General features: G+C 51.2%; 1 protein-coding gene across 6 annotated transcripts in view; it reads right to left on the minus strand.

The window, feature by feature from the left end:
• Positions 1 to 5,670: 5,670 nt before the first annotated feature.
• The window catches only part of SSBP3 (single stranded DNA binding protein 3), a 156,486-nt gene continuing 145,189 nt past the window's right edge, over positions 5,671 to 16,967 (minus strand). For all 6 annotated transcript variants that reach the window (XM_037021897.2, XM_037021891.2, XM_037021898.2 and 3 more), the window contains 6 exons: positions 16,668 to 16,722; positions 15,232 to 15,302; positions 8,550 to 8,628; positions 8,296 to 8,324; positions 8,064 to 8,165; positions 5,671 to 7,347 (listed from right to left, as the gene is read on the minus strand). In XM_037021897.2, coding sequence (XP_036877792.1) covers positions 7,318 to 7,347; positions 8,064 to 8,165; positions 8,296 to 8,324; positions 8,550 to 8,628; positions 15,232 to 15,302; positions 16,668 to 16,722 — 366 coding nt within the window. In that variant the 3' untranslated portion in view covers positions 5,671 to 7,317. The remainder of the gene's footprint in view (positions 7,348 to 8,063; positions 8,166 to 8,295; positions 8,325 to 8,549; positions 8,629 to 15,231; positions 15,303 to 16,667; positions 16,723 to 16,967) is intronic.

Below are 16,967 nucleotides of genomic sequence, written 5' to 3' on the forward strand. Positions count from 1 at the left end.
TCTGACTTGCTGGGCTCTGTCCCTCAGCTGCAGGCCCAAGGCTGGCAAAGGAGCAGGCTAAGGGCACCTCAGGTTTTAGACTCTCTCCCTGGGTCTTCCCTTTCACCTGAATATACAAATCACTGTGAGTCTTGGAGCCCACCTGCTTGGCTGCTGCAGAACCACCATGTATGGGGACCCTCTCCCCAGTTATGTCTGGGAACCTCCAGAGATATGCACTTGTTACAGCTCAGTTCTAGTGCCTGGTCCTCACCTCAGGATGTGAACTATCAGCCACCTGATTTATCATCCAACAAGTATCTGTGAGCATCTGGTATGTGGCAGGCATGCCACAAGGCCCTGGATACAAAGCTGTGAGCAAAACGACGTCCTGGCTCTCAGCGTCCACGTTCTAAAGTGTGAAGCCAACAAAAACAAATTTGTGTCAGAGTGATACAAAAAAAGTGAAGCAGGGTGCCTTAGATGGGGGTTCCCTGGCACAGACTCTGAGATGGAGGTTGTGGCAGGTTTGCTGGGGAGCACTCACTCCCCAGAGACCTGTAAGCAGGCAAGGAGGGTGCGACTGGGAACAGGGAGGAGGTGGGACCTCAGCTCACCCTGAGAGGGCTTGGATTTGGATGGCCCTTCAAACTCCCAAACTAAGGCAGAGGGGTGGGGCCTTGAGGTCCCACATCAGCCATTGGCCACTGGCCATGCCTGGGAGGAAGTGAAACCCTGGTGAGGTAGTTCCCTGGGGCCTAGGGCACTGCCCCAGAAGGGACACAGTGTGAGCCACTGGCAGCTGGGGAGGGGCATGTCAGCTCTTACCTCACAGGTGAGCTGTGCTCTATTAGGTGACGGAGGCCAGGAGGGCTTCTGCAGGAAGGTGACATCTGAGCAGAGACTGAATGAATGTGGGAGCAGGCTGGGAAGGTAGCTGGAGGAAATGCAGCGGCTCTGGGAAGGCCACGGGATCTGCGTGTGTAGGAGAGCAAGGAGGCCAGGGAGTGCCTGCCTGGGGGAGCACGGGCTCCATTATCAGGACAGTGTCCCACCCCTTGCCCCAGGCCTGCGCCACCAGCTCCTCCTTAGCAGCACTGGATCTGCCACAGCCTTTGGCAGAAGGAATTTCAGCCCCAGAGCAGCGGAGTTGGTGGGTACCTCTTCCACAGATGATAGAACAGCTGGAAGGCTGGGAGGGACTGAGTGAGGCCAGAGTCAGTTCCAACCCCAACTCTGCCCCTGAGAAGGGGCCTGTTTACCCTCTCCTCTGCCCCTGACCTGGGATCCCAGGAATCAACATCTCTCAGTGGACGTCTGTCCCCACCTACCCTTCCCCCAGCTGGCTAACCACTTCCAGTGGGGGGGGACTTGCCACTTCTCTATGTAGCTACTTTCAGACTTTGGCTATCTGGCTGCTGGGTTTTCCCATCTTGGGAGGAATGTCATCCTGTCACTTCAACTCACGGGTCCCAGCTCTGCCCTCTGGAGCCTCAAACCCCACCTGCTCTCTCAGGGAATTGCCCTGTAGAAATTCCAGGCTGGGAATTACATGCCTCAAAGCCAAATAGCCGTGTCTGCCTCCCTCTGAACCTCTCACCCACTTCTCAGTCCACACCTCACCGTGGCCACCAGCTCCAGGCTCAATCAGAGCAGGGCCCAGGGACCTTATTCTTCAGGTTGGCTGAACACAGCCTGGTGGAGTAGGCTAGCCCCTCCCCTGGTTTGGACTCTGCTTTGGTTACTGCCTCTGAGATCCTCAGTCCCATGCCACTCACACCTCCCCACTCCCAAAACCTGTATCCAGGGAGCAGGCTTGCTGCCCAGGGCCAGATTCCAGCCTGTCAAGAGCAGCATGGCCCCTCCAACTACCTACTGCCTCCCGCAGTGACTGGGTGTTGGCTGAGTACAGAGAAAGCTTCTTCTCGTCCCCAGCTGGGCCATGAGGGAACCCAGGAATAGGTCAGGATTAGGGACTGAGCCCTGAGGTTCTCCACTGCAGACCTCTTCTCGGGGCAGTCCGACAATTCAGCCCATTTTGTAAGTACCTATTGTGTGCCAGGCCTTGTGCTGGGAGCCAGAGATACACAAGAGATGTGGTGCCTGAGCTCTGGGAGCTCCCAGTTTGCTGGTGGACACTGAGAGCAATCTGTCTCCTTTGCATCTGCAGAAGCAGGTAGCCATAAAGGCCACCCCTTTCCTCACACCTGAGCACCTGCCCACAGGTGACAGCATGCAGTGGGTGACTACTCAGCCAACATCCAGTCGCTCCCTGAATATTCATTGAGTACCTGCTGGGTGCCAGGCCTTGTCCTGGGTGATTCTGGAGACAACACTCAGACGCAGTCCCTGGCTTCAAAGAGCTCCCACCTTAGGTGGGAGGCAGATGCTGACCCATTATAGCATTGGAGTTGTGGGGGCCCAGAGAAGGCCTCTAACTTGGCCCATAAGGCTCCAAAAGAGGGGCCATTTGAGCTGGCTACTGAAGTACAGGTAGGAAAGGCACACTAATACAGCAAGCACAGAGGCCCTGGGTGGGGGGGGGCATCCATCTGTAAGTGGTTCTGCATAGCTGGGCATGAAGTGCTGAACTGAAGGTCAGGAGAAAGCAGTGGAGGCCTGTGGGGCCCAGCCATGCACTGCCTGAATGCAGTGTGAGTGTGGACTGGGTCCCTGGGCCTGGAGGGCCCCTCAGCAGCCGGTACCACTCTCCTCACTGTGCTGTTCTCTTCACTTCTCTGCCTCCTGTGCCGATTCCTCCTGCTTCCCAGATCTGTCACTGAGCAGCACAGGGCCCAAGGGCCCTTCTCCATTCCCTCTCCAGATGATCTCAGCCAGTGTCGTGGCTCTAAAGGCCATCCAAATGCCAACAACTCCCAAAGAATGCCAACAGCCCAGACCTGCCCACTTGACATCTTTACCTGGATATTGAACAAGCACCTCAAGTTCTACTTGCCAAAACAGTGTCACCCCAACCTGCTCTTTGGGCAGCCTGCCCTACTCAGTGAAGGGCATCTCCACCCTTGCATGTGTTTTGTTCACTATATAGCCCTGGTGCTAGGATGGCCCCTAGCATGTAATAGGTGCTCAACACATCCACACATGGCTGCATGGAAAGAAGAGCTTAAGAATGCCCAGAACTGTGTTAGATCTTTGTGGCACTGGAAGGGCTGAGATGGAGGCAGGAAACCAAGGAGGTGGCTGTAGGCGCAGGTAACAGAAGCCCCGGGACTGGGCATCACACGCACCAGGAATGGAGAGGCAGCACTAGCGCAGGGCAGAGTGGCCCCTCTAGCCATCAGGCACACCCCGCTCCTCGTTTGCAGCACCCCCATGCCCATGTCCATTGAGCCCAGGGTTAGCACGGTGAGACAGGCCTATCCACTTTTCTCTCCTCCCCTGCCCAGCCCAGCCCTGGCCAGGGGAGCCCCAGTGCTCCAAGAGGCCAGTTTCACTCAGTTCAGGGCATGGCCCTCACAGCGGCTTACAGGGTGCTCCCAGTGCAGGCCCCCCTCCCACCCTGGTCTGTGAAATCCTCATGAGACAGCAGCTGCGGGTTCCTCAGGGTCACCCAGGCACATCAGGCTGAAAGCTCCAGCCCCAGCTGAGCCTAAACTAGAGTCCTGCTCTGGCTCTGGGCCTTGGCAGCTGCTGACATCCCTGCCCCCCATGCCCCCCACCCCCAGACCGTGGCTGGCAGCAGCTGACTTGCCTCGAACTCTCCTTTTTGGCTGCAGGGAGGGGTGCCTAGGCAGAGCAAGCGCACAGGGCCTCTAGCCAGGCCAGCTTGTTCTGACTTCAGGCCTGGCCCTCACTCTGGACCCCGAGGCTAGCTCCCCTAGAATTGGGCCTCATGGACAGTGATGAGTCTTGTAGGAATGTAGCTGCCAAGCTTCGCCTCTTGGCCTGGCTCTTCCACTCCTGCCTCTTTCAGTGATGGGCTGAAGCCCTCAACTGTGAAAGAATAGGAATGACATCTCCCTTTCACCTGTCACCGTCTGGGATCCTTGTCCTGGCTCAGTGCCTGGTTCTAGTCTGGCTCTGCACCTCAGTCAGGCCTGAGCAGGGGAACAGAAGCCAGTACTCTCTTCAAAGGTCTGGCCCTGGTGGGAAGGCCCACCTGAACCAGCCCTCACCAGGGCTGTGAGTGTTACAAAGTCAAATATGGGTTTATGGGGGGCTGCTGGCCAAGGGGTGGTATGGAAGGGCACTTGGTGTGCTTACTGCCCAGGCAGAGGTGGGCAGTGAGGCCCTCATTCCAGGCTGCGCCCTGCCCCCGTCCTGGGTTCCCTGCCAGCTTGGCACTCCCCCCACCGCTCTTCTGTGCCGGAGTCCTCTGGGGAGCACAGGTGGCAGTCAGGGTACTAGATGGCCATCCCGTCATCTCCACCCATCTCCTTTTTCCAGCATTGGGTTGGCACAGGGCAGAAGCTCAACACTGGAGGAACTGCTCTTCAGAACTGTGAGTCCCCTCGTTTGTCCAACAGTGATGTTTCCCAACATCAGAAGTGTCTGAGTTGAGGAACACCCTAGGACGCCTTGTCTCTGATGAGCAGGGAAGGGCAGGTGGAATAGTCTGGGCTCTCCCAGCTGCTTCCCACCACACCCATCCGGGCTTTCCCTAGACAGGAGGAACAGTACCTGAGAGCTAACATACTGCTCCCAACTACGTGCAAAGCACTGTTCTAAACACTTTACAAATGTTCGCTTATCCTCACAAACACCCCACGAGGTCGGCAAGCCATTGTCCCTATTTCATAGATGAGCAAACTGAGGACAGGTGAAAACGAATTTGCTCATTGCCACACAGTAAGTAGGCAAGGGCGAGATCTGAAACGGCAATTTGCCGTCCGGTACCCTCAGCCCTGGTCAAGGTGGACGGAGCCCACACTGCTGACACTGTGGGTTTCCCTCCCCTTTGGCTGCAGGCCTGGGAACAGGTCCCCAGAGCTCCAGGGATGCAGAAAGTTCTACTTTCCAAATGTTCCAACCAGCATCCACTGGGGCTTACCTCACCCCAGCTCTCTTACCTAGATACTGGCTGCGGCCGAGTCTCCCCACATCTGTCCAGCCCCATCCAGGATGTGGCTGGTAGGGGTTTTCTACAACTCAAGCCAAACTTGCATGATTCTTAAAACCTTTCAAGGGCTCCTCAATGCCTTGGAGGGGAGGAGGGGAGGGGGGGAGGGGAGGGGAGGCAGAAAGGAGGGAGGAAGGAAGGGAAAGAAAAGCCCGAGGCCCAGCACCTTAGGCCCAGTGAAGCAAATCCCCCCTGATGGGAGAGCAGGGTGTAGCTGTTGCCCCCAGGGCCATGCTGACCAGATACTGACTGGATTAAAAACCCAGGGCACCAAGCAGCCTTCTTCTACTTGCAGAAAAATACAGACATTCTGGCAAACCAAAATCTGTTTACAAGACAAGAAACGTAAAAGTGGCCCTTTAGAATGCCCACAAGTATCTCTAGTGAGACTGATATCCTTCCTCCCAACTCACCGTCCCAAAGGCCATTGCAACTCTCCACAGAAAAGGCAGAACCAACAGGCTCAGGAAAAGCCGGCAGATGCCTTCAACACAAAACAAGATCTTGCTGAGCACCAGGAAAAAAACCTCTGTCAACTAGTCGCCTTGCATTTTGCAATCACCGTAATAATAAACTCCCACCCGCAATTCCCCAAACATGTCAGGAAGGGCTGCGGAAAAAAGATGTCCCTTTAATAAAACGTTATCAACATATATCGTACACAAACTACAATGTATCATAATTACTTTTTTTTTTCCTCTCTTAACTCAGAACCAGACTACAAGGTAAGAAAAAACACAGAACAGCTACAATGTTCCCAATAATCGGCACAAGGTCTTTTTTCAGGCAGATGATATCGCACATAATATGATATACATGGGTCAAAGGGGAGGGGAGAAAACAAAGACCAGCTACAGGGAGGGGGCGCAGGGTGTAAATGTACAAAGAATTCGGGTGCCTTCAGGGCAAGAGACGGAGGTTCCAGTGGGGGAGCGAGGGAGGCCGTGAGTCACCCCTCCCGGGGGCAAGGGCTCCACTGTCGCGCTTGTCAGTTTTTGAAAATAAAAACAGGACCGGAAACAGCATGTCTGTTCGGTTGTTGGTGTGCCCCCGACCCCCCACAGCTGTTCCAAAGTCTCTCCATACAGTTCCAAGCATATACAGAGCAACTCTGGTCAATACCCCATCTTTGAAAAAAAAGGAAGAGAAAAAACAAAAAACCTAAACTCCAGCCCTACACTGCCCGCACACACGACAAGGATGCGAGGGCCACTGGGATGAGAACGCGGAGGGCACGGCTTCTATGTCGCAGGTCACAGCCACCCTGTCGGGGCGGCCTGCCCCTACGCTGCAGGCCACCACCCAGCCCAGCCGGCAGGATTCTCTCTGGGAAGACGGGGGTGGGGGCTGAGGAGGTGCCGGAGCGCAGGAGTGGGGTCCGGCAGAGAGAAGAGGAAGCAGTCCTGGGGACGTGCACCGTGAGTCTCTGCTGTGGCCGAATCCTGAAAGCGGTCAGGTGGTTGGGCTCCCTCTGGCCACCACGGGGGTGGGCGCGGGGCCTGGGGTCCAAGTTGTGCAGAAACCAAGCAAAAACAAAACAGGCCCCTTCCCCTCCCTTGCCCATCTGCACAAACCAAGAACCCCTAAGTGGAAAAGTAACTTCCTTTCTTTCCAAAAAAGGCCTTTTGAAAGAAACCACCAATTGTAAACTGCCCAGTTTATTATTATTATTGTTTTTAGATGGCTACAAAGACAGCGTGAAATCTCACACCTAGACTAGCTTTCCTGGTGGAAGGGCTTGGGTACACACACAGTGGGCCTTGGGGTTTTTTTGTCCTTTTTTTTTTTTTTTTTTTTAAAGAAGAAAGCAAAGAGGTTGATTGGGGTGGGGTAAGGGGGGCTTGCTAGAAGCTTCCATTTTTAAAAATTTTTCCCCAAAAAAATACCCCCTGAAAACAAATTAAAAAAATCCCAACAACGGTAAAACCCCAAACAAAAACAACAAAAAAGTGTCATGTACATAAAAGGTCCTTTTGAGAAAGGGCAAAGGATGGGATTTTTCTGGTAGTTGACTTGAAAGTTATTATTTTGAGTTTTGTCCTTCATGTTTTATGGAATAAAAAGTTCGGCCTTTTTATTGCATGAAACCAAAATTGGGACAGGGAGAAATGGAGGGAGAGGGTGGGGGTGAGGGGGAACGGGAAGACGCCCCTCCCCCAGCTCCTGGGTAATGACACCTCATTTCTTCTTGCATAATTTCTGGCATCTTCCCGCCTGCAATGCCGGCTCTCTCAGCGTCTTGGAGAAGAGGAGGGGGATCACACACTCATCGTCATGCTTGGAGAATACTGGAAGGGGAGAAGCAGAAAAGGGGGGTCGTGAGGGCCAGGGTGTGGGAGCCTCGTGAAGATCTGGCTGCATGGAGCTGGACGGGACCAGTCAGTGTGCTTGGGCTGAGAGGCATGTGACAGTCCTGGGTGGGGAGGGGACCTCTCAGTACCAGCCTGTGTCCCTTCATCAGGAACTATGGGAGATGATGTCACCTCACCCTTCCCCTCTCTCTAAACCACAGCTTCTCTCCAGCTGAGGAAGCAGCTCTATCCCTGCCATGGGCACAGGGCCAGCAGCTCTCCAGGAGCGGGCCACAGTCTTGCAAGCCAGAGTACAGCCAGGGTGCCCAGGGTGGAAACCAGTCTGGGGGTCTCAAAGGCTGTTCAGCTATGACGTTTCTTCAGCTGAAACGGCAAATAGCAGCCCAATATGGAAAAGCAGATGGCCGGCCCTTCTGCACTGAGACCCTAGGAAATCACTGGTTGCATGAATCTTCCTCCCCAGGACCAATGGAACATTTGCCCAGGGACAATGCTGCCTGAGACCCAGCCTGGGGCTTTTCCAGCCACATCAGCTCAGTTAGTGCTGGCGGCATCTGCCTGCACAGACGAGTGCCTCCAGGACAACCTGCCCTCAGGTGTAACAGTCAGGGGAGGAAGGGAAGGGCTCTGTTTTCTGTAGGAAAATGATGGATGGGAAGGGCCTGCAGCAGGCCTGCTGGGGCAGCACTCACATTGTCGTTCTGGAAGGAGTGGAGGAAGTTCCCCCCTAGCTCCCCGTCGTCTCGAGGGGTACCTGGAGGATTGCTAATGCCACTTATGTTGTTAGGAGAATTCTGCAGAGAGAGGAGAGGAAGTGAGCCTGCGTGCCCAGCCACCTGCCTACCAGATGGGGAGAGGCTTTGTGGGGGCCTCAGGGGAGGGTGGGGCAGGCCCGTTAGGGAGGAGACTGCAGAATGCACTCACTTTTGGAAGTCCATCTATGTCACCAGACCCTGGAAGAAAACAGAATCTGGTTCAGTTTCTTGTTTGCTTTTCATGGAGAGACCTTCAAATCCTTCCACCCAAATCCCACACTATTTCTGAGCAGTCTTCCATCCGGGCTGTCTCCCTTGGGATCTTCCCATGTGCCTGGCCAAGGCCAGGGCTGTGGACCAGCCTGGTTGAGGCAGGAGCTGAGCACGGGGCGGGGCATGGCTCCAGAGTAGTTGCTGGCTTACCTAATGATCCGTTCATGTGGTGCGGCTCCATGCCGCCCATGCCTCCCATGGGGCCATCCGAGCCTGGACCCATCGGGAACTGAGGAAGAAACACACAAGTGTGGTGGCAGAGTGGGCCAAAGGCCCTCTGCACCCTTTCACCATTCCCATTCCCACAGGGGCTTCCATTCTGGTGGGACTCCTGTCATACATATGCTGGGAGGCTGGGGCTGGCACCTCACCTCGGCCTCAGAGTTGCGCAGGGCAGTGGTGCTCATTCCTACCCAGGACAAACCAATCCAGAGAGGGAAAGGGACTAGCACAGAGCCATCCAGCAGCATGGGGCACCAGCTCTCCAACTGAACCCTTTGGGTCCCATCATAGGGCTCTTTCCACCTTGGTGGGGAGTGTGTGGCTCATGGTCGGACCCTCACACAGATGGTGACTGAACCAGGCCAGGTCCAAAAACATAAATGCTTCTCATCCCAATTTTACAAATGAGGAAACTGAAGCAGAATGGGAAGTGCTCTGCCTGAGGTCTCCCAGGTGGGAGATGAGGAGCTGGGACTGGAATGGGGCAGCCTGGACCTGGAGCCATCCTAGCAGCCTCCTCCAAGCACTTCCTCCGAAATGATGTTTCCTGGGGACAGGAGTTCTTTCTTTGGGACTACATGGAGGGAGGACACTAATGAGGTCCCCCTGCAGAACTATTGGCGTGAGCAGATCAGAGCTGGTGTCTGCTCTGCCTACATCCCCAGGCCTGTCTGCAACTATCAAACCCATCTCAGAAAAGCAGCACATGCATGGCCACAAAGGGATGGCTGAGCCCAGGCTGCAGATGAATGTCAGGGTGGGCCCGAGCTGAAGGTGGCAGGATGGAGGACTGTGTGGCATCTTGGTTGGGAGTAGGACACAGAGCAGGGTCATAGCCCAGAGGAGATCACTGTCATGGACACCAAACTACCCCACAACAGATGTGCTGTTCCAAAGGGAGCTGCAGACAAAGTATGGCCACAGCTTCAGCAAGAGGCACTGGAGAGAGGGCAGAGAAATCAGAACTGGCTGCATGGAGGAGGAGGCATCAAAATAACTGAGGGGTAGAATTTGGGCAGTAAGAGCCAGGCCACAGAACTCATTCCAGGAAGGGGTCCTGCATGAACAGAAGAGGCCTCCAGCAGGTGGCTGCTTGGAAAGGCTAAAGCACAGGCCAGTGTGAGGAGCCACTTCCTCACACCTGCCCGCCCACTCACATATACCATGGGTACAGCATCCTTGCCTGCCAGTGGCCACTCACAGGCTTTGGGGCACATTGTGACATCTGGCAACACATTTTATGCTTATTAACCCAAGTGATATGAGGATGAGGGTGGACAACTTTTTAGGGAGTCAATCCAGGATACACGCATATCAGACAAACCCCCAAACATAATATAATAAACATTTATATACATAAATGTTATTACTTAAACATAAATTTAAGAACATTCGAAGTTATGCATTATTGTACATTTTTTTGTATATTATCAACAGCTTTATTGGGGCTTTAATCCCCACACAACTAGTCCCTAATTCAGTGGTTCTTGGTATATTTACAGAATTGTACAACCATCAACAGTTTAAGGATATTTTCATCACCCCCAAAAGAAACCCTGTACCCATTAGCAGTCACTCCCCACTCCCCCTCAAACTCGCAGTCCCAGGCAACCATCAGTTTGTTTTCTGCCTTTATGGATTTGCCTATTCTGGATATTTCATATAAATGGAATCATATATGACTTTTGTGGCTGGCTTCTTTCATTTAGCATGTTTCAAGCTTCATTCATATTGTAGCACCAATTGAAACCTCATTCCTTCTTAAGACCAAATAACGTTCCATTGTGCTGACAGACCACATTTTATTTATTTATTTGTAAGTTGATGGACATTTAGGTTGTTTCTCCTTTTTGGCTATTACGAATAATGCTGCTATGATCATCAGTGCACAGTTACAGTGTGAATAGGTGTCTTCATTTCTCTTAGGTAGCTTACCTAGGAGTGGAATTGCTGGGCCATATGCTGTTTAACTTTTCCAAAGCAGCTGCACACTTTTACATTCCCTCCAGCAATGTATGAGGGCTCCAATTTCTTCCATCCTCACCAACACTTGTTATTTGTCTCTAGTTACAGCCATCCTAGTGGGGGTGTGGGAGTACCTCACTGTGGTTTTCATTTGCAATTCCCCAGTAATTAATAATGCTGAGCATCTTTTCATGTGTCATTGGCTACTTGTATATCTTTGGAGAGATAGATGTCTATTCAGATCCTTGGCTCATTTTTTACCTGGGTTGTTTTTTTTATTGTTGAGTTTTAAGAGTTCTTTACATATTTTGGGTTCAAGTCCCTTATCGGATGTATGATTTGCAAATATTTTCTCCAATCTGTGGGTTGTGCTTTTACTTTCTTGATGGTGTCTTTTGAAACACAAGTTTTAAATTCTGATGAAGTCCAGCGTACCTACTTTTTCCCTTTTGTCACTTGTGCTTTTGGTGTTCATAGCTTAACCCTGGTCATAAAGATTTACTCTTATGTTTTATAGTTTTAGCTCTGATATTTAGGTCTAGGGTCTACACTGAGTTAATTTTTGTGTACTGGTTAAGGATGCAGTGCAACTTCATTCATTTACAGGGGGATATCCAGTTATCCCAGCACCATCTGTTTATTCTGTATTATTTACTTTTCGGTTACATAAATGTTATCATTTAAACAAAACCATAGTAAACAGTAGCAGTTAGGAGGACTAGTTAAACAAATGATGAGAAAAATTTAACATTTTTATGTTTCTGTCCTCTGATATAGTTGCTTCATTGGAAATTTAAACTTTGTAGGCTATATTACTGTGTATTCTTGAAACATAAATTTAAGATTTTTAAAAAGAGAAACCTAAATACAATAGGACTGATAAACATACTTTAATTCTTAAAAATGTTTTGTTTCTGCCCTTTATTGTAACAGGATATTTTTGCCTTGCCTTTTTTTTAAAGATTAGAAGTTTTTAGTTTTTAAAGATTAAAAATGTTTTATTTATTTATCTAGTACAAACAGCTAGTATTGCTTCTTTCATTGGGTAGATGTCTCAGATAATCCATTCAAGGAAGATCATTTAGTCCAACTTGATGAAGCCTATATCCTTTGCATCCTGATGGGATCCGCTGGTGGCTCATACTGAGCCCGTACTTCTGGATCGGACCCTGGCAGTCTGAGAAGACATGGCAAAAGCAAGAATCCGGGTCACATTTTCTCAGGGGGCTCCAGTAGAACAGCTGGTGTTCCTTCTTGCTTTCACAGGTACAATGAGGCTAAAGGTGCTGGCTTTTCTACTAATACTTCTCTGAATTGCCTGTAGCCTTTAGAACAACTTGTCTTCCTTCATGTAGTGGTAAAACTGAACAGAGAGTCAGATGCAAAATTCCCCTGGACTTGCTGCTCTGCCCTTATCAACCCCTGGTGTCAGCCTCAACATGGTACCACCAAACTATCCTCTCCACAAAAACGTTGATGCATGGAGTACTTAGGATTTTACTTACTTGCATGGGGTTCTAGACCTGCTGGATCCTCTCTCCGCTCTCCAAAGATGCCCATCCACTTTGCAACTACAGGCTAGTTTTGGCAGGCCAGCCACTTGTCAGTTGGGTCCTTTGCATCCACAAATTCATTAAGTGGCTACCCCTGTCTAAGATGTTTACAATTTCTAAACATTCTGAAGTACACTGGAAGTCATTATCAATTAAAACTCTTTCTCAGAGAAAAAATGGTTTTAAAGTAAAGCACAGAGATCATATGAAGCTATGAGATCCAAACTGGATTCCCAGTAAGTTATAATTTTAATAAAGAAATTGAGGAAGTCCTGTTGAATGTGGCTGACCGCACTGGTGGCATTTTTTGAGTTCCCAAGCAGTTTCATTTCTAAAACTCAAGTCATTATTTTGGCTGCAGATGTTTCGTCACAACCCCCAACAACTCTGAACAACTCAGGTGCAGTGTGCTCATCCTCGTCTGCATTCTTCGTGACCTCTTTAAAGATCATCACACAGTTCTGCAGAAATAGCACATACATTTCCGTTTTACTGTAGTTCCCTTCTCCAGTCTCATCTCAACTTATTTCCAAATTAGAGGAGGATATCACTGCAGGCTGACATTTTCACATCTTTTCTATGGCCAGCAGCAATGATAGCCATCTGGTGGCGTGTGTCTGAGGCTCTCTCCATTTCTACAGTCAAAAGTGTCATTAAGGGCTTCTGCACATTCTGAAGAAATTGACAAGTGACCAAAACCTTTCATTATGAAAGCTCATATCACAAGTAACCAGGTCACACCTCTCTATAGCGGTGTCGGGGAGGCGTGCGAGACATTTAGCAGGTAAGATGTTTATAGACAAATGGTATTTGCCAAATTAACCGTGTCCTGTCTGCCAAAGATGCAAAAAGAAGAGGAAAGCCTAGTTTGTACTTGGGCCAGAGAACAACATTCTTTTGTTTCCTGCAGTTTCATTCAAATCTTCATAGAAATCAAGATGATGATTTGGAGCTCTAGTGTTCAAGGCAAAGTACCTACAAGCAGGGGAACATGTTTTTGTTGGCATGACTTGATGCACCACTTGATATTCTGTAGGAAGCTCACCTGATTGTTGGCAAGATCCAACAGAATCAGCTCTAGGCCGTAAAGGACCGACACTTTTGTCATCCGAAGTCCCTCTTCCATTCACCCACAGGACTTAGTTGCAGCCTCTGACTCAGGCTTCTCAGCTGATGGAGCTATCAAGGGAATGGCATGGTGATGGGTTCCTTGGGGGATATGCCCGAGCTAATGTGTGGCCACGATTGTGTACTGAGCATTGGCGTCTCTTCAGAGGACGAAGAAAACTCTGGCTTGATTTAGAAGGACATGCCTGTCTCATCCCAGACTCATGCGATTCAGTCTCCACCGAGCTTTCCCTTCGCCGTCTTCACATGCCCTTCTCCTCTTTTCTGCATACCATGTGGTACGTTCCCCTTTGGCTGTCTGTCTCCCTAATCCAGTGTGTGTGTGTCCTCCCACCTGTCATTACAGCAGCACCATTGTTTAGCCTTTTTGGAGGAGATGTGTGGGTCATACTGCTGGAGGTGGTGTCATTGTTCTCATTTTCATTACCTGAACTCTTAGAAAACAAGGTCATAATACTCACAATGTGAAAAATGAAACCTATACCATCTCAACACAAAGCATAGTAGTTCATCTGCAGGTGGAGGTGAAGGCGGACCCAGCTCCCTGCAGTGACGCAGCATGCAAGATCCATCATCAGGAACCACAGACATGAGTGCGGGCACCCGTGGTCAGGGGAAATATGGCCACAGTGACTAGAGGAAGAGGGCAATCTGACGCTAAAGCACAGTGTACCGAGTCCCTGTCTTCTGGGCCGCTGTATAGGTCTTACACTTTTCCATTCAAACGTATGCACCCATTGCCAAAACCCAGGACTGTGTGTGTCCTGGGAAGTCATATTCTGTGACATAGGGCTTTCAGTGCAAAAACTCGGATGGTTGGTCACCCTAGAAAGAGGCAAGGGCAACAATGCCAGGGTGTGGGAGGTGCTGGCTGCCCAGAAGGAAGCAACAGGGGTGGCAGGGCAATGGGTAAGGAGTGCAGCCCCCATACACCTCAGTCGGTGTCCCTGGCTCAAGTCCCTCTCACTAGACCAGGAGGGAGGCCAGAGACCCTCGGCCCAGAGGCTGCTGGAAGATTAAACATGGGCCGTGCCCTGCATGGAGCAGCCCCCATCAGGAGTCAGCTCCAAGGGAGATTCAGATGTCATAGCAGGAATGGAGCCAACAGGACCAGACAGAGCGCCCCAAAGGCCAGAGGCCACTTGGGGGCCACAAGTCCACCCTCTGGCTCGGCAGTCCACACACTAGTCATCTGGTCACACAGCAACCTCCTTTCCAGACACTGAGCTTCCCACAGGCAAGGCAGGCCGGGTTTCCTCCCCACTTGGTGTGGAGGGGTTGTCTGCAGAGGTGAGCCAGACCAGCCTTCTCCTGAGAGCTGCCAGCTGGGAGAGGGAGACAGACCACCCTGCAGTCATTTAAAAGGGGACATGGAGCATGGAACACAGCAGGGAGTAGATGAGCAGGAATCAGAAAAGGCAGAATTTGAGTTGCAACATCATCGAGTGCTAGAACTTTGAGGCCAAGAAGGAAGGGAGTGGCTTCAAGGCCAAGGAGAGCTGAAGACGCTACAAGGGGGCCCCCGTTGGAGGGCCCCCAGGCCCTGGAGGCCCAGGGCAGGTAGGTCCGCGATGGGCCACGTGCTCCTGCTGTGGCCTCCACCCCAGCTCCATGGCTGAAGAAACAGACTTGAGAGGGAGCGGGACTGGCCCAGGTCCAGCTGCTGCCTGGTCCTTTCCCTCACCAACACACACTCGGAGTGCTGCAGGTCCTCACAGCAGGGCCAGATGCCCCCCTCGGATCAGAGGGGTGGGAGTCACTCCACCCACTTCTCCCCAACCCCCTGCCACCTATGCAACGGGAACTGAGTTGCCCAAGAGTTAATCACTTTTCTGATGGTTTGTTTTACTCATCTTTGGTAACAAATGGCTGAAATCAATTAAACTTGCTTTCCCCTTAGCTGATGAAGTTAATTATGATTTGTTATGGTATCTGATATGTAAATTATTAGAAAGCAGACTTACGTTGGACCGGCTGCCTCCAGGCGGCACCGGATTAATCATTGTGTAGATGTTGTCACTGGAATTTGTTGAATCTGGAGAACAGTGGAAACCCGCAAGTCGGGGTGATTAATCCATTTCTTAATTAAAACAAACTCATGGCACTTGAACTCATTCTTTTGTATTTTATCACTTAAAATCTCCTCTAAGTACCACCATTTTCTGGCTAATTTGTATTTAATGAAGATTCACAAAGTTTTTAATCACAGAAAATTCAACTGTGAAAACTACTCAACCCTGAAACGAAGAATTTCAGGGCGTCTGGACAGTAATGTGGACACGGCAAAGGGGCATTACAGGATTAAATTCTCGACTCCCCTCCCCAAACCAAATCTGATCTCCAGACACTGCCTGGGACAGTGCAGGGGCAGCCAGCCCACCACCCGTGCTCTCCCCCCAACCCTGCTCAGCAGTCTTAATCAAACTGGGGAAAGAGAAACGCCACAGAACACCCAGGAGCCACCCTGCCAAGCTGATGGGGCAGAAGGGAGAGGCAGGGATGGGGCTGGAGATGCATTAACATATGGAGTGGTTTAACGTGACCCAGTCTGAATGTAGGTCACGCAGCTCATAAAAATGCAGCAGCAGAAGGAGGGCGCTGGAGCAGGAGCCAGAATGTCAGGGCTGCCACCGGCTCCACCCCTGCATCTGAACAGCTTCCCTAGCTGTGGGGTGCTGAGGAGGGGTGGCAGAGAGGGAGCCCCCTGTCTCCCCACATCAGCCAGAAAAGTCTCCCTAGGAAATCAACTAGCATGTCTATATCAGGGGCAGTCACCGTATTTCTCAGGCAGAAATCCAACTACCTCTCACTTTTTATTTTTTGGGGTGGCTAAAGATTATTTGTATGTTGAATTCCTCCTAGTTGATGGTATGCTACTCTTAGCTGGAAAAGAAACACAATTGTGATGGTGTGCGTGTGTGTGCATGCATGCACATGTCCATGCCCATGTGTGCACGTATGCCTTCTTCTGATTAAAGAAAAAGGGGGAAGAAATCTCCTATACAGAGAAGCCAAGGGCTCTGGAAACTCAAAAGGCATCATGCTATAGAGTTCTGGTTCCTGGAGGCCAGAGCCCCCAACCCCCTTTTCAGTCATCTAGAGAAATGCACAACTAGGACAGTGTTCTCTGACCACTGAGAGCTGAGGGCAGCGAGACCCCTCAATTCCTGGATCTCTCTGCTCTGCCCTGTCCTGTAACCAGAGATGAGGTGTGACCTGGCCTGTGCCACATGCTGGGTTGGTGGCACCAAGGGGCCTCCACCCCACTAGATTCCTGATGCCAAGATCCCTGATGGTGTATGTGCTACTAAAGAAGAGTGGCTGGTAAGCTTTGGCTCTGCACCTGGGCCCTCTAGGATTCCCTACTCTTCCAGTAGCACCCCTCCCCAAGCCCACTTACCTGCAGGGCTAGGCATGATGGGTGTTCCTGGGGGGCCGCCACCACCAGGGGGTCCCTGGAGATACAAACTGACATTAGACACTCATGGCAATGACACACGTTGGGAGAGGCCACCAAGCTCTAGCCACATCAGCAGCAAGGGCTCACCTGGGGCCTAGCCCGGTATTCAACTCTCGCTAAAGCTCCAGAGCTCAAGCAGAGCCCACATGTTTAAGCCTTGGGAGAACTGGACCTGTGTTCTAAACCTAGAGGCAGATGTGGGTGTGTGTGTGACAGTCTGTGCTTACACTCGTGGCCATA

This window comes from Manis javanica, chromosome 4 (assembly GCF_040802235.1).
Source record: "Manis javanica isolate MJ-LG chromosome 4, MJ_LKY, whole genome shotgun sequence".
Taxonomy (NCBI): Eukaryota; Metazoa; Chordata; class Mammalia; order Pholidota; family Manidae; genus Manis; species Manis javanica.